This window comes from Copadichromis virginalis, linkage group LG23, assembly GCF_057382275.1.
Source record: "Copadichromis virginalis isolate Kocher_CV1m ecotype Utaka linkage group LG23, C_Virginalis_male_GT1.1, whole genome shotgun sequence".
Taxonomy (NCBI): domain Eukaryota; kingdom Metazoa; phylum Chordata; class Actinopteri; order Cichliformes; family Cichlidae; genus Copadichromis; species Copadichromis virginalis.
In genome coordinates, this window is record NC_140639.1 from 29865465 (window position 1) to 29879413 (window position 13949).

At 43.3% G+C, this 13949-nt stretch overlaps 1 protein-coding gene across 1 annotated transcript; it reads right to left on the bottom strand.

Moving 5' to 3' along the window:
- Positions 1 to 839: 839 nt before the first annotated feature.
- On the bottom strand, positions 840 to 3775 carry LOC146681342 (uncharacterized). The gene is made up of 5 exons (XM_085448765.1): positions 3602 to 3775; positions 2885 to 3084; positions 1660 to 1733; positions 998 to 1276; positions 840 to 883 (listed from the first exon to the last, which is right to left on the bottom strand). Exons 1-5 carry the CDS (start codon positions 3773 to 3775, stop codon positions 840 to 842), a joined length of 771 nt encoding a protein of 256 aa, XP_085304891.1.
- Between the last annotated feature and the right edge of the window lie 10174 nt (positions 3776 to 13949).

Below are 13949 nucleotides of genomic sequence, written 5' to 3' on the forward strand. Positions count from 1 at the left end.
ACTAGTATAGAGTACATTTTAAAATTTTGACCTTTTACTTGTGTTTCGAGTCAGTGTTCAGAAATGTTCAGAAGTAAATCCCTCATATCCCATAGAAAGACCTGAGCAAACTTCTAATCTGGTCTCTAACCTGAACAAGTTTATAAGTGTAAGATAAGAATTTTATTTCATTCTAATATGACCCAGCCTGGCTGCTCCCCACACATACAAACAAGACACAGGTTAATATTTGAGAGAAGATTAAGCTCTAACGCTTGCATTTTTCAAACAGTAAATTTCACTTTTTAAGCAGTAATACTTGCTTTATCAGTCTCCCCATCCAAAGATGGGATAGCTTTTCATATTAAAACACTTCCTTGCATAAGACTGAAACATCAGCCTCGTAATAAAGCACGCCCTCAACTCCTGGGGCTCTCTTTATTAAGTGAGCATGTCTGACAATTGCACTCTTTTCCCTTTTGCTGGGTAGTTTTTCCACAGTTAATCCAGCTGTTTGGGCATCTACCATTTCAGCTATCTGAGCAAATTGCTAATAGACGCTGGGCAAAAACAGGAAAACAAACAAAAGCGCTCTTTTCCCATTGCTAGGTTGTGCACCTTCAACTTTTTCATATGTTGACAGACAGAATGTCACCGGCACAGGAAGGACTATCACAGACTGAAATCACAACAGTAGGTAGTTTATTTTCCAGAGTCACCAATTCCTATATCTACAAGTGTAGGGAAACAGGTCCAGGGGGTTCCAAGGGTCACGAGGGAAGTTTTAGAGAAAACACCAACACACATACTCCTCCCAGGGATTCTTCGTCCAGCTCGGGCCACACTGACTCACCCAACTCTCAACCAAGCAGGGGTGGAAAGTCCTCAGGCAGGCGGATAGCATCTAGCACAGAGACAGGAGAACAACATGAGAATAGCTCACGGGTCTTTACTCGAAGAGGCTAGAGAATCGACGGAACACTAACAAGAGTTACACAATAATCCAGCAACGAGGCACCTCCAGTTGCCGCCTTAAGTACAGAGCTAGAGTGAGCGCTGATCACAGGAGATTGCTTGCAGGTGCGGGAGTCCACAGTGAACTCTGCCCCGGTGGTGCGCAGAGCACGAGAGGGAAGAGAGAAGGGACAATAGAGGCAAAAACACTTGTAGCCAGACTGGGCTAGCCGGGAAGGCACAGGGCCATGACTATGCTCGTACCAGGTGGTTTGGTTGTGGGAGACTATGCACCGCAGGGCTGCTTCGAGTTCCTGTTTGTTCTCTCTGCTTGTCCATTGTTCTGTGGATGAAAGCCAGAGGAGAGACTAACCTTTGTGCCAAGCCATGTGCACGAACTGCTGCTGGAGGTTAGGCTGACGGAGGATAGGAGCAGTGGCAAACTTATTTTTCAGTAGGTCGAAAGCTTCCTGAGTAGCCGGGTCCCACTGAAAGGGTTTTTTGGATAGGTGAGTTTGGTGAGTGGTAAAGTGATCTTACTGAAGTCTATAATGAAGCGCCGATAGAAATTGGCGAATCCAAGGAAGCGCTGGAGCTGGAGACGGTTGGGGGGCCGAGGCCAGTGCACAATGACCCAAACCTTCTCCGGGTCAGGCTTCAGATCTCCCCGAGCGATGATGTAACCCTGGAAAGCCACAGTGTTGACATGGAATTTACATTTCTCACCCTTCACGAACGGTCTGTTCTCCAGGAGTCGTTGAAGTATCTGTCGGACATGGACCTTGTGTTCTGCCTGGGACCTGGAGAAAATGAGAATATCATCCAGATAAACAAAGGCACATTGATTAATGAAATCTCTCAGCGCATCATTAACAAGAGCTTGGAATACTGTTGGGGCATTGGTAAATCCGAAGGGCATCACCAGATATTCAAAATGCCCAAGGGGTGTGTTGAACGCTGTCTTCCATTCGTCTCCCTCACGAATTCTCACAAAGTGGTAGGCATTACAGAGGTCGAGCTTGCTAAACACGGTGGCCCCCTGAAGCAGTTCAAAGGCCGATGTCAGAAGCGGTAGGGGGTATTTGTTTTTTTACAGTGATTTTGTTAAGCCCACGGAAATCTATGCATGGCCGGAGTCTTGTCTTTTTTTCTACAAAAAAGAAACCTGCCCCCACAGGAGATGACGACGGGCGGATAATGCCTGCAGCCAGAGAGTCAGTGATATATTTTTCAATGGCCTCCCTCTCAGGCTGGGTGAGGCTATAGAGACGGGCAGAGGGCAAGGGAGCCCCTGGGAGGAGGTCAGTGGCGCAATCGTAGGGCCGGTGAGGTGGGAGAGACAGTGCTTTATTTTTACTGAACACTGCTGCTAGATCATGATAGATACGACGCACCGATGACAGATCCATGGACAGAGAGGGCTCCCGTGGGGAGGAGGAAGGCACAGGTGGAGTGGCAGCCCGAAAGCAGTTCATATGGCATTCAGTGCTCCATCCCGTAATCTGCTCCTTTTGCCAATCAATGTGTGGGTTATGTTGCATTAGCCATGGGTAGCCTAACACGTGGGGGGGTGACAGGAGCCTTGAAAACACAAAAGCTAATGTTCTCTGTGTGATTGCCGGAGAGGGTGAGGGCGATAGGTAAGGTGACAAGAGTTATGTCTGGCAAACGTTGACCGAATAAGGCTGAGGATTTGGCAGAGGCTTGGTGTGAATGTGGAGCTTAGCAACTAGTGAGGAATCAATAAAGTTTTGTTCCGCTCCTGAATCTACCAGAGCGGAGAGAGAATATGACTCAGTCCGAAAAGTGAGTGTAGCGGCCAGCAACAAACATGGAAGAGGGTGTTTGCCAGACAGGTCGCCCACCAGTACCCTCTCAATTACTGGCCCTTTTGCCAGCGCAGGACAGGCGCAGATGAAATGACCTTTACGGCCACAATTTAAACACTCACCCCTGCTGTTGTTCCGCCAGCGAGAGCCACGAGTGACCTAGCTGCATTGGCTGTTCCCCCTCATCCTCCCTGACACTCTGGGCTTCCCGTGACTCAGGCTGGTCCTCCCTCGATACTGGAAGTTCCCGAAACGACTGTTTCCGTGAGGCCCGGCGCGCCCGTAGGCAGTCATCCACCTGGATGCATAGTGACATAAGCACCTCCAGAGAGGAAGGGATTTCACGCATCATTATTTCATCTTTAAGCTCCTCGTTGACATTATTTAACAGAGTGGTTCTTAGAGCCTCAGAGCCCCAATTAGCTTGCACAGTCAGGGTCCAAAAATCAATCGAATAGTCAGCCACTACCTTGTCTTAGGTTGATCAAACGGTGGCCGGCAGCCTCCGCACTGGAGCCCTTATCAAATACTGCCTTGAAACGGGCCAGAAAGTCATCATAAGAAATTTCAGGGCTGGCCTGCAGCAGAGCCTGAGCCCAGGTCAAAGCTCGATCATGAAGCAACTGGGTCAGGGACGCAATTTTAACCCCATCGCTAGTGAACATATTTGGCAACTGTTTGAACAGCATAGTACACTGTGTTAAGAATCCCGCACATTCCCCCAGTTCCCCAGAAAACGTCTCAGGTGTGGGTAACAGTTAATCTAGTGAAAATGGGGCTATGACGCCAGATGCCTGAGTGGCTGTGGCAGCAGGCATAGCGACAGCAGTGAGAGTTACCTGCGAAGATGCCATGGGAGGCGGGCTTTCCGGCAGCAGAATATGTTGGGCGAGAGCCTGGGTCAGCGCTGCCACTTCCCCGCTGAGTTGAATTAACATCTGTTTGTGACATTGCACTATTCCCTCCAGAGAGATCGTGGTTGCCGCAGCAGGTGTTGAGTCTGTGGAGTCCATTTCGTGGCTGGATTATTCTGTCACGGGCACAGGAAGGACTAGCACAGACTGAAATCACAAGAGTAGGTAGTTTATTTTCTACAGTCACCAAGTGCGATATCTACAAGTGCAGGGAAACGGGTCCAGGGGGTTCCAAGGGTCACGAGGGAAGTTTTAGAGAAAACACCAACACACATACTCCTCCTCCCAGGGATTCTTCGTCCAGCTCGGACCACACCGACTCACCCAACTCTCAACCAAGCAGGGGTGGAAAGTCCTCAGGCAGGCGGATAGCATCTAGCACAGAGACAGGAGAACAACATGAGAATAGCTCACGGGTCTTTACTCGAAGAGGCTAGAGAATCGACGGAACACTAACAAGAGTTACACAATAATCCAGCAACGAGGCACCTCCAGTTGCCGCCTTAAGTACAGAGCTAGAGTGAGCGCTGATCACAGGAGATTGCTTGCAGGTGCGGGAGCCAGGGGCGGGACTCCACAGTGAACTCCGCCCCGGTGGTGCGCAGAGCACAAGAGGGAAGAGAGAAGGGACAATAGAGGTAAAAACACTTGTAGCCAGACTGGGCTAGCCGGGAAGGCACAGGGCCATGACACAGAATTGTTTGAAGGTGAGTTTTATTTGGAGCCAGTCTACATCATGCAGTTAGCATCATTGTTCTGTAGCTGCTACATCGTGCGATCAACATTATTTCCATAACTGTAAAAAGAAGAAGAAAACAAAACAGTTTTACATAACAAGAGTGACGACTTTTAGAACAACGACCACAGGATGTAAGAGTCTAACTCTGTCTGGGGCAACAACTGCTAACACAGCGAGAGAATATTTGCAGTGAAAAAGGCATGATTTTGTTTTTATAATGTAGCCTCATAAAATAATGTAGCATGAAATGCCTCTGGCCTTAGCAGTAGCTCTGGGTTACCGCTCATATTTGCAGTTCATATTAGAGCAGATAAAAGCACTGTTTAATTCCTCGCTCCTTCGCTCTTGATTCGATCATAATGCTGATGAGCGCTGCAAACACAAGCATCGTGAAGAGGGATGTGAGAGGACCTTTTGCTCCTTTGCATCGCTTCATTTCAAGCGTGATGTAAATTTTCTGCTATTTCAGAGCAAGTAGTCAATTGCTGACAATAGACACTACCCTTGCTGTCTAACCGTTTTTTTTCTTTTTCTTTTTTTTACTGTGCTCGGCTGGTTGTTGTGGTGCACTTCAGCGGATGTGTGGAAGATATCATCTTAAATCAGACTCAGCTGAAATCAGAGAGTTGCAGATCCAGGGGACGACATTTGCTGTTATTTTGTTAGAGCAGAAACATGGTCTTTTTATCTGGCAGTGTCATTTTAGAAGGTCATCTTTCTCCACAAAGACTAAACTCATTAAATTCATCACGCTGGCACAAACTGTTACAGACATCATACAGATGTATGCAAAAGGCCCCAATTCCAATTGTCTGGCTGAAATTAGCAATCAAGATCTCAAGACAAAGTAAATTTATTCAACCTAAAATAAAGGAGGAAATTACACATTCAAACCTTTGGTGTCGAAGTGCCTAAACGCTAAATGTGGGATGTGTTTATTAGTTATATTTATAAAATCTATCTCTTCTTTGTCCCCTGAGTAACCCAGTTTTATTATCAAAGAGGTTTTGTGGTAATGGGATTTTAAATATCTCCCATGCATCATGTTTTATGAAAACACTTTCTTTTAGTTAGAATAAATTGGATGTGTTAACTTGCTGGGTTGCTGTTGGAGCATGAGCATAGCATTTAATCTTTGGGAAAAAAAAAACATTGTATAAATGCGTTACAAAAGATTCATGCAGCCTGTGTGAAATCACCAGTTGGTTAGTGGACTTTTATAAATAGAATGATACTAGAATTTCTTTTTCAGTGGTCTGCTGGTGGAAATAGCTGCATATTAAGCGATATAATAATATCTAAGATTATGCATAAATATATCCAAAAGGCATCACCACCAAATGTAGTGCTGAGGTGAGGCTCTTTAGTTAGCACCCACTCTGTTGCTCAGTGTGGCTGCGCTCTCAGTCATGCATAACTAAGTCTTGATATAACTTAAATAAGGAGCTATAAAAATGTACCCATCATAAAGTTCTAATGAAATTATCTATAAAATTATTTAAATAATTTTTTTTCCAGCTGGACAAAGAAACTGCAGTTTTTGGCACTTCCAGAAGCTGCATCAGCGCTGTTAGCTCGTTAACGCGTTAGTGCCGTGCAGCCCCATGCACAGGGCAATCCGCGCTAACTCGCTAACAGAGAATTGCCGCATTAATGTGTTTGGCAAAAAGGCAACAAAGTATTTCCCAAAATATCAAACTAGACTGGTAAAAAGTCTGTTTATGACACATATTTTTAGCTTGCAAACACCTCCAGCATGTGGTAGTATGCTGTATCTAACTTTTAGACCAAGGAGTAGTAATTCTGTTTCTGACAAAATGTTATTTTGACAAATAACACTCGCCTCCTCTTCTGAATCTGTAGTTATAAATATCCAACACCCTCAAAACTCAGCAGCCAAAACGCTAAAAGACACACACAAACTCTTTTTCTAACCTTCCTGTGAATGCATATATTGATCAATTCCTCCTACTTATTACTCACATAGCATCGCAGGGTCTTGTGCCTCAGTATGCTGTTGCTCTGATTTATTTACTACCACCCATATGTTCCACTCACAGGATGCCTTGTCATCCCCCTCATTTGGAATTAAAGAGCTAGCAGAGCCCTAGCTGTGTTGCTATCTCTCTTTAATGTCCCTGCAGTCCATCATCTGTTCACTTCTGGCTGCACAGCTTTGAAGTTCATAAACTGTGAAGCAAAGGATGGCTGATCTGATGGTCACTGCAGCTGAGGCAGAAAGGAACCGGTCAATAAACCCAGAGAGCGAGATGCCTTTTGCAGAACTGTAGACAGACATTAAAGCGGGGCATGTAAAATCACGCATCTGAGCACATTTTTACCTTTTTGACTCTCGCTGTCGTTCTGTCTTTGAGAGTGTTTGGGTGCGGAGTGGAAGGGACACGTGGAGGGCTCTTCAGCGCTCTTCAAGGATAGCTAAACGCCTATGATAAAAAGCTCCCAACAGCTCAGGATGTGAGCAATTATTGGGGTTTTGATTTCTTTTTGAAAGCCTGGTGGTTGTTTTCCTCTGTGACTTTACTGATGGAGCTTCTAAACACATTTGTTTGGACTGCTTTACTATGATTAGATGTGGCACTGCTGACATTAAAGGTTAGATTTCGTCAGTTGTACTTCTAATCATAGAGAACCCATTGTCCTATCCAGCAGACTGAGCGAGAGGCCCGTGTCTTTGCTTTATCTCAGTCAGACAAAGAAACAGAAGCTGAGACAGTCAGGCAAACACAGCCGTTTGGTTTACATTTTTTATTTTTAGCTTTTATTTTGAGATTACCACCAGCTGAGTCTACCCCACCACTATACACTTGTCACATGTGACATGGGTATTGCATGAATACATCACACGACCTCAGGAAATCAGTATGCAGGACAATTCCTGGAGCTGTTATGAGGCAGCTGTTCAGATATAATGAATGTGTTAGAGACCAGACATCATGTAAAGGGAATGTGGGGAAAAAATAAAGTTCACTTGACCTCAATATATTCCCCTCAGCTCCTGAAAATTGCTTTTGCTTTGGTCCTTCCACTTGATATCTTTTTGCCGATCACAAAGAGTCACAAAGATCCACTGAGTGTCCTCTGTGTCTGTGCACCGTCAGCGCTGCTGTCGTGGCTAAGATTGTGCTTAAGAGCCTGACGCACATGTGCCAACTCAGCAGCTGTCACCTAAAAGTGAGGAAGGCCAGAGTATGAAAAGAAATCTGTTCTTCCCTGACACTTTTCAAGTTGCTAGAATGGTAAAACAGTGTAGAGTGGCACCGGGTGCCCAGTGGATAAACAGACTTGTCTGTCAAAACAAGGCGCCACACTGAACATACTGTCTGGGATGCTGAAGTGTCCTTGAGCAAGACACCAAATCCCCAGCTGCTGCAAGGTTGCTAACAAGCTGCAGTCGCCACAGATGAATACAGGCTGCTGCCAAAGGGTGCATGAAACTTCTCTATCAATGATTAAGTCAGCGTTTTAGTTTCCAGTTTCATACAGATATTCTCATAAGTTTAATACAAATATTCTTAAAGATTGTCATTAATCAAAACAGTTTTTTTCACCTCATAAATTTTCTTCTCTTTACTTTTAAAAGTAATGGCTAAAAATGCTGATTTTGATATTTAAAAGAGGATCTCGCTCAAAAAGACTGCAAACTTGATGATTTTTTTCCTCTCAAAGAAATGAAAAAGCTCCATTTGGTTAAACACTTCTTTCTGTATTAGTTTTTAGGACTTCAACTTCATCTGGCTTTGCACCCTAACTCTGTAGGGTATTTTGACTGTAGTAACTGACAAAAATACCAATAAGCACTGCATGTGTGGATATATTCATGTGTTTCTCTAGTATGTTGGTGCCAAAGTCTTGCCGGTCTTCATCTTTGACCATCTGACGAGGACTACTGAACAGCATAGAGGCTCCTTGTGTGAGCACTTTGGCAACATTTGGGCGATCTAGATTTGGATTCACGAGTCTGTCCGCTTGGCGCTTTCCAACTAAATCTTCCAAGATATTCACCAGATAACTGCTAAGTTTTCCCTTCTGCTTTATGGTGCTGGCCAGAACTAAGCAGTAGGGGTTGTTAGAATACTAGAATTTCTAACTTGATGCGATACCCAGGAACATATTCCATAATATTTTCGATGCTGCAGGAGAAACAAAATGTAAAAAAACATTGAGAAGCATGGATAAGCGATATAAAATGAATGGAAAATTAGAATAATACAAACTATCACAGTGACGGCACTCTTTTTAAGTAGTCTGACAATGACACAGACACAAAAATACAGTAACATAACTGTAAGGTATGCAGTGCTTAACGAATTTAATAGACAACCACCAGATTAAAGGTCTATCATACAGCTGAACTAAATTAACAGTATTGGTAATTATTAATTACTTTTTGTGATGATTAATCCACCGGTATGTTCAAGCTGTTAAATTGACAGGATATTTCTAATGCTAAAATATAATTGTTGTTAAGAATGAATTTTTGAATGTACTGTTTTACAAAAAAAGCAGAAAAAACACCCCAGTAAAGCACATTACTATTACTTTTTGATTAAGATGCCAAATTACTTTCATACTTGAACAGAAAAGTTAGTTTTAGGTGATCTGACAAGGACGTCTAGTAATATTGTTAAGCACTGTATAGGTATAAGTGACTGTCATGGTCGCTGACCCAGTGTTTTGAGTTTATTGTTATTATTTTCTAGTTTCTTCTGTTTTTGTATGAGTTCTTAGGGTTTGGGTCTTGTGTTTAGTGTTTCTGTTATCCCTACCTGTGTTCTCTTCCGGTGTTCTGTTCGTGTCTCTGAGTTTTTTATGTTTTTAAAACACAGTGAATTTCCTGATTTACTTTGAAGGTCTGTGTCTCGTTATGCCCATTAGTTCCAGCTGTGTCCACCCCTGCATGTCATTTCCTCTTTACCTGGTTTGTATTTATAGGCTGTATCCCAATTCAGGGTCTGCAGCCTTCAAGTACGCATTTTAAAGCCGATTACGTCACAGTGGCGCGCCGAAGGCTGTCCCAATTCGAAGGCTACTCGAAATGCGGCCCTCAAATGCGTCCTTCATTTCCCTGAATTTTAAGGCTGTGGCAGTGTAGACTTCGTGGCCCAACATATCCCAGAATGCATAGCGCGGCGGTGGGTGTGGATAATTTTGCCGAAAAAACGGCGGATGAGGGGCGGCCGAAGAGTAAACTTTAAGTAAGTACTGAATATCATGACACTTATTTATGTGCAAATGTTTAATAACGAAGAACATTAAACCATTACTGTTGGCCACATGTCGGCAAAGTTATGTGACATTAGTGACGTTTGTACTAACTTGGTTTTAAAGCCTTTACTTTAAAATATACGCCGTTCAATAGCTGACCTTAATCTTACAGAGAATGATCAAAGCTCATGTAGAAACAAACAAATGAACAAAAGATTTTCTCCTTCATTTCTGTCAAACAAAGCTGTATGAAACGTTTCCAGCTGTTAGTATCATGGTTGCTGGGCAACCTGGGCAGCGCAACGGAGGCTAGACCGTCCCATTTCACAAGCCTCGCACTTCCGGCCTTAGCGGTCTTTGAGTACGCGGCCCTTGAGGATCGTTAAGGCTGCGTACTTTAAGGCTGCAGACCCTGAATTGGGATACAGCCATAGTGTGTTGGCTTCTGCTTGTCGTCGCTCTGTCTGTGTTATGCTGGGCAGACACTGTGCGATTTTTGGCCCATTTTGAGCCGATTTTTGAGTCGTGCGACCGTTTTGGCGATCGGCCCGATTTTGGCCTTCATGGTGCGTCGTGCATCGTATTGTATACGTGGGGTAACGAGACGCGATTAACACCTCACGACCAGCTCCCAATCATCAATCGCTTGGTCATGAGGGTGTCACCGCAGTTTGTCACACTGCGCACGCGCAAACACAAATGTCAGCGAAAAAGACGGCGCAGCACGGCTGTGCAGCGTGTGATCTGGACACAAGCGATGGAGGCACAACTTGTAGAACTTTGGAAAGCTCATCCGAGCCTTTTCGATGTGGCCTCACAAAATTATCACGACCACAACAACCGTGAAAATAGTTGGATTTACATTGCTGCTCAATCACAGCTGCCTGATCAATGTTTTTCATTAGCAATTTAGCAAAGTTGATGGTGGTGGTGTGCGTGTCTGTGTGAGTGAAAGACAGAGAGGGAGAGCGAGCGACAGAATTTCTGTTATAACCTTCATTTTATGTACGCACAGTGTGAGCACTCAGGTCGCATCAGAGCATCGGGCCGTATAGTGTGAGACCCTGCATCGTGACCTATGAACTTCTAACCCCTGCGAGTCAACCGTACAGTTTGAGCAGGAGCTGAATCGCGCGACTGAAAAAAATCGCACAGTGTCTGCCCAGCATTGGCAATCCCCGCATTTCTCTGCCTTCATTCCGGCTCTCCATTCTCCGCTCGTCATCCCGTGTCACCTCCATATGTTTTTCCCTGTGCGTTATTCCGTGAGTTATGGTTTCGGGTTTGGTTTGTTATTAGTTTCCCCAGTTTAGGTTTATGTTTACTTTTGGCCTCGCTTTTGTTATTTTGTTATACTGAAACTATTTTATGAACTTGGAAAACTCACCAAAATAAAACAAAATATAAAAATATAGAGGTAAAATACAAAAGTAACATTCTTACTTTTAATATCTGTTAGTTTAGTAAAAACCTAATTGCAACTTGCCTAATGAGGCACTGACAAGACCGTGTATTAACTGCTTTCAAAAAGTTCTGTGTTATTATTAAAACACCTGCACTGATTTCCCTGATTTCCTTTTTTGGATTTCCTTAGTTTGGTTGTCTTAGCAGACTTTTACTGGTTAACCTTCCCTCTGGCATGTTTTGTCCTACACTGTAAGTTCAAATGGCTTCATCATACTTCCTGCTAGTCTGTGTCCTCCATTTGTGTCTCTGTAAAAACATCCTCGTAAAAGAACAAATAACAGCCCTATTTATAAAGCTGTTCAGGAGACATCTGTATCTTTTTAAGTTGCTTATGGCTACTTTCGTCTTTTGTATACAGCCTATGTGAGATGAAAAGGGTGAGGTTGAAACAAGGCTACATGCACAATCACGTTAATGATGTGAAAGATGTTAAAATATGCATAGACATTACAATCGTAGTTACAGTAGAAACAGGCGGGGTAGCGGTGTTAAAGCAAACTTTCATTTTTTAAAACAAAGAAGTGACAGCATGCATAACAGCATCTGTAATTTTGATTCTTTGGATGCGTTTTGTAGGCGTTGTAATGGAGAAATGCATGACTCTACTGTGCTCTTCACTTTTCATCAAGTAGCTGAATTCAATTTGAAAATACAGCTTAATTCAGCTAAATGAGGTATGTCAAAACTGTATTTAAATAAAGTACATGGGGGTGAGAGTCTTTTATCATTCTCTGTATCTCTCATCATGCGCCGTGTGGAAGAATATTCACCTGCTGCATTAAGAAATCAATCATATAATGAGTCAAAGCAGCAATAAAAAAGATTTTATGGTGTTGAAGCGTGAAACTCAATGATAAGAGCTTATTGCAATGTCATATATTTGATCAATGTAACAGCTCATGAGTCTTTTTTATAATACACATAAGCCCGCCCCCAGTTTAGATTTTCAACATGTTAAGTGGGTTCAGTGCGTTACAGCACTGTGGTCTCAGACTTTATCTTAGTGTCTGAACATTTGTTTTCTTGGTTGAATAACAGTAAATTACAGAAACCTGAAAAAGATCTCAAACAGATCAAATCCTGTGTAACTTTTCTTGACATTGCATCATTCACCATCATTCACTTTATAATCACCCATCATCAGCCTTATTATCCCCCCTGCCTCCCCTTATTATGTTACTTAATCACAGAGTGACATCATCAGCGTACTTCCTCCATAACTCAGTGCAGTGGGCCGGAAGCTCATGCTGCTTGATAACCCACAGGAGTTATGACAGCATTTCAAACAAGGCTTTCAGAGGTCGTGGGAGGAGGGGGTGACACATGATGAGCAGCTCAGCCTACTCATGAAGCGTTAACAGAAGCGGGGAATTGGGGGGCTAAATGATGCAACTTTCTATATTTATGAAGAATATAATCCCATCTCACACTGCATTATGACAAAATTATTTTGATAGCCAGCTATGGCCTTGAGGGGGAGCATGTTATTCTCTGCTGCTCTCTCGTTTGACACACACAAAGCAGAGGGAGAGGGGGTGGAGACTACACTGACAAATCAGATTACACAGAGCTTAAATTATTTGGTTGCAAAGCAAGTGATAGACTGTACAGCTGAGCAGAATGAAGGGTCTGCAAGGCATGAAACCGAACCCCAAACCCAGCTGACATGCCAATGAGTCAGTCACTACAAAACTGTACTGGGCAGCCAATCACTGAACTCTTAAAATGCTTGGTTAGGGGTGATTTCTTTAACAAATCTCAAGCAATCTCAAACTCAAAACTCTATGCTTGCTTTTTTAAGTCATCAACAATCGTTCCACCCTGAAAAAGGAACAGTTCATAGACAATATAACCTTAATTGCCATGACATTCACACCCATAATGAGTTTATTCTCACCGCAACTGTATGTGAAGCCTACAAAGTGGCCAGCGTTCATACCAATGTATCGCGTTCCTCTGTTGCTCTGCAGCGCTGCCGTCAGCACAGTAGTTGGTGGCAGAGCTTCTCTGTTTGAGTTGATCAGCCCTTTTACAGTTTGTGGCAGAAGAAGTAGTAACTGGACATTCTTGGAGGAAATGACAGTATCGAGTGGGCCGATCATAGTCAGTGCAGGCTGCAGGACTGCAGTTCTATGGAAGTGCATGGCCTTTCTAAAACACAGGGGTTCAGAAAGGTTTGCAGTTCAGAGATACCTACAGCATAGATTCAGGTTATTGTTACACTCTGTGACACCAGCTGTATTTGTTAGTGTTAGAAAAGTTTGCTACTTCCTTGTGGCTGAAACAGAAAAACTGAAATGGATAAGAAATACTCTGTCCTGTTCTGAGCTACTTTATGCTTTATGTTATATAACATAACATGAAAAGTACACTGTGCATTGTTACCTTCTTGGAGTCCAGGGAAGCAAAAAGTATTGACACGGGCCCTGCAGGGAGCACCTAAACTCTATGTTTTGGGAAAACTGATGATAGTTTTTGATGTGTTTCAGTTAGAATCAATAATTTGTTTGTTCCTAAGACTTTGCTGCCAAGCTTTTGGAGAACAATTTAATAAAATAAAAATCTGTCATCCCCAGTATTAACCTCAGATGGCTAACTATAATATAAGTGTGCCATAGCTTTCAGATGTTTTTTTTTTATTACAAATACATCACAAATCCTTCTGCAAAAGTGCAAAATTATCTCCGGAACCAAACAAACGAACATCTGACGCCTTCCTTGAATATTCCTCCTCACAAAGAAGGTCTTTGATAATCGAGCCCCATCTTAATGATCTTATAGAACTGTATCACTCTGTTAGAGCTCCTAGCTCTCATACTGCTGGGCTTCCTAGAGTATTCA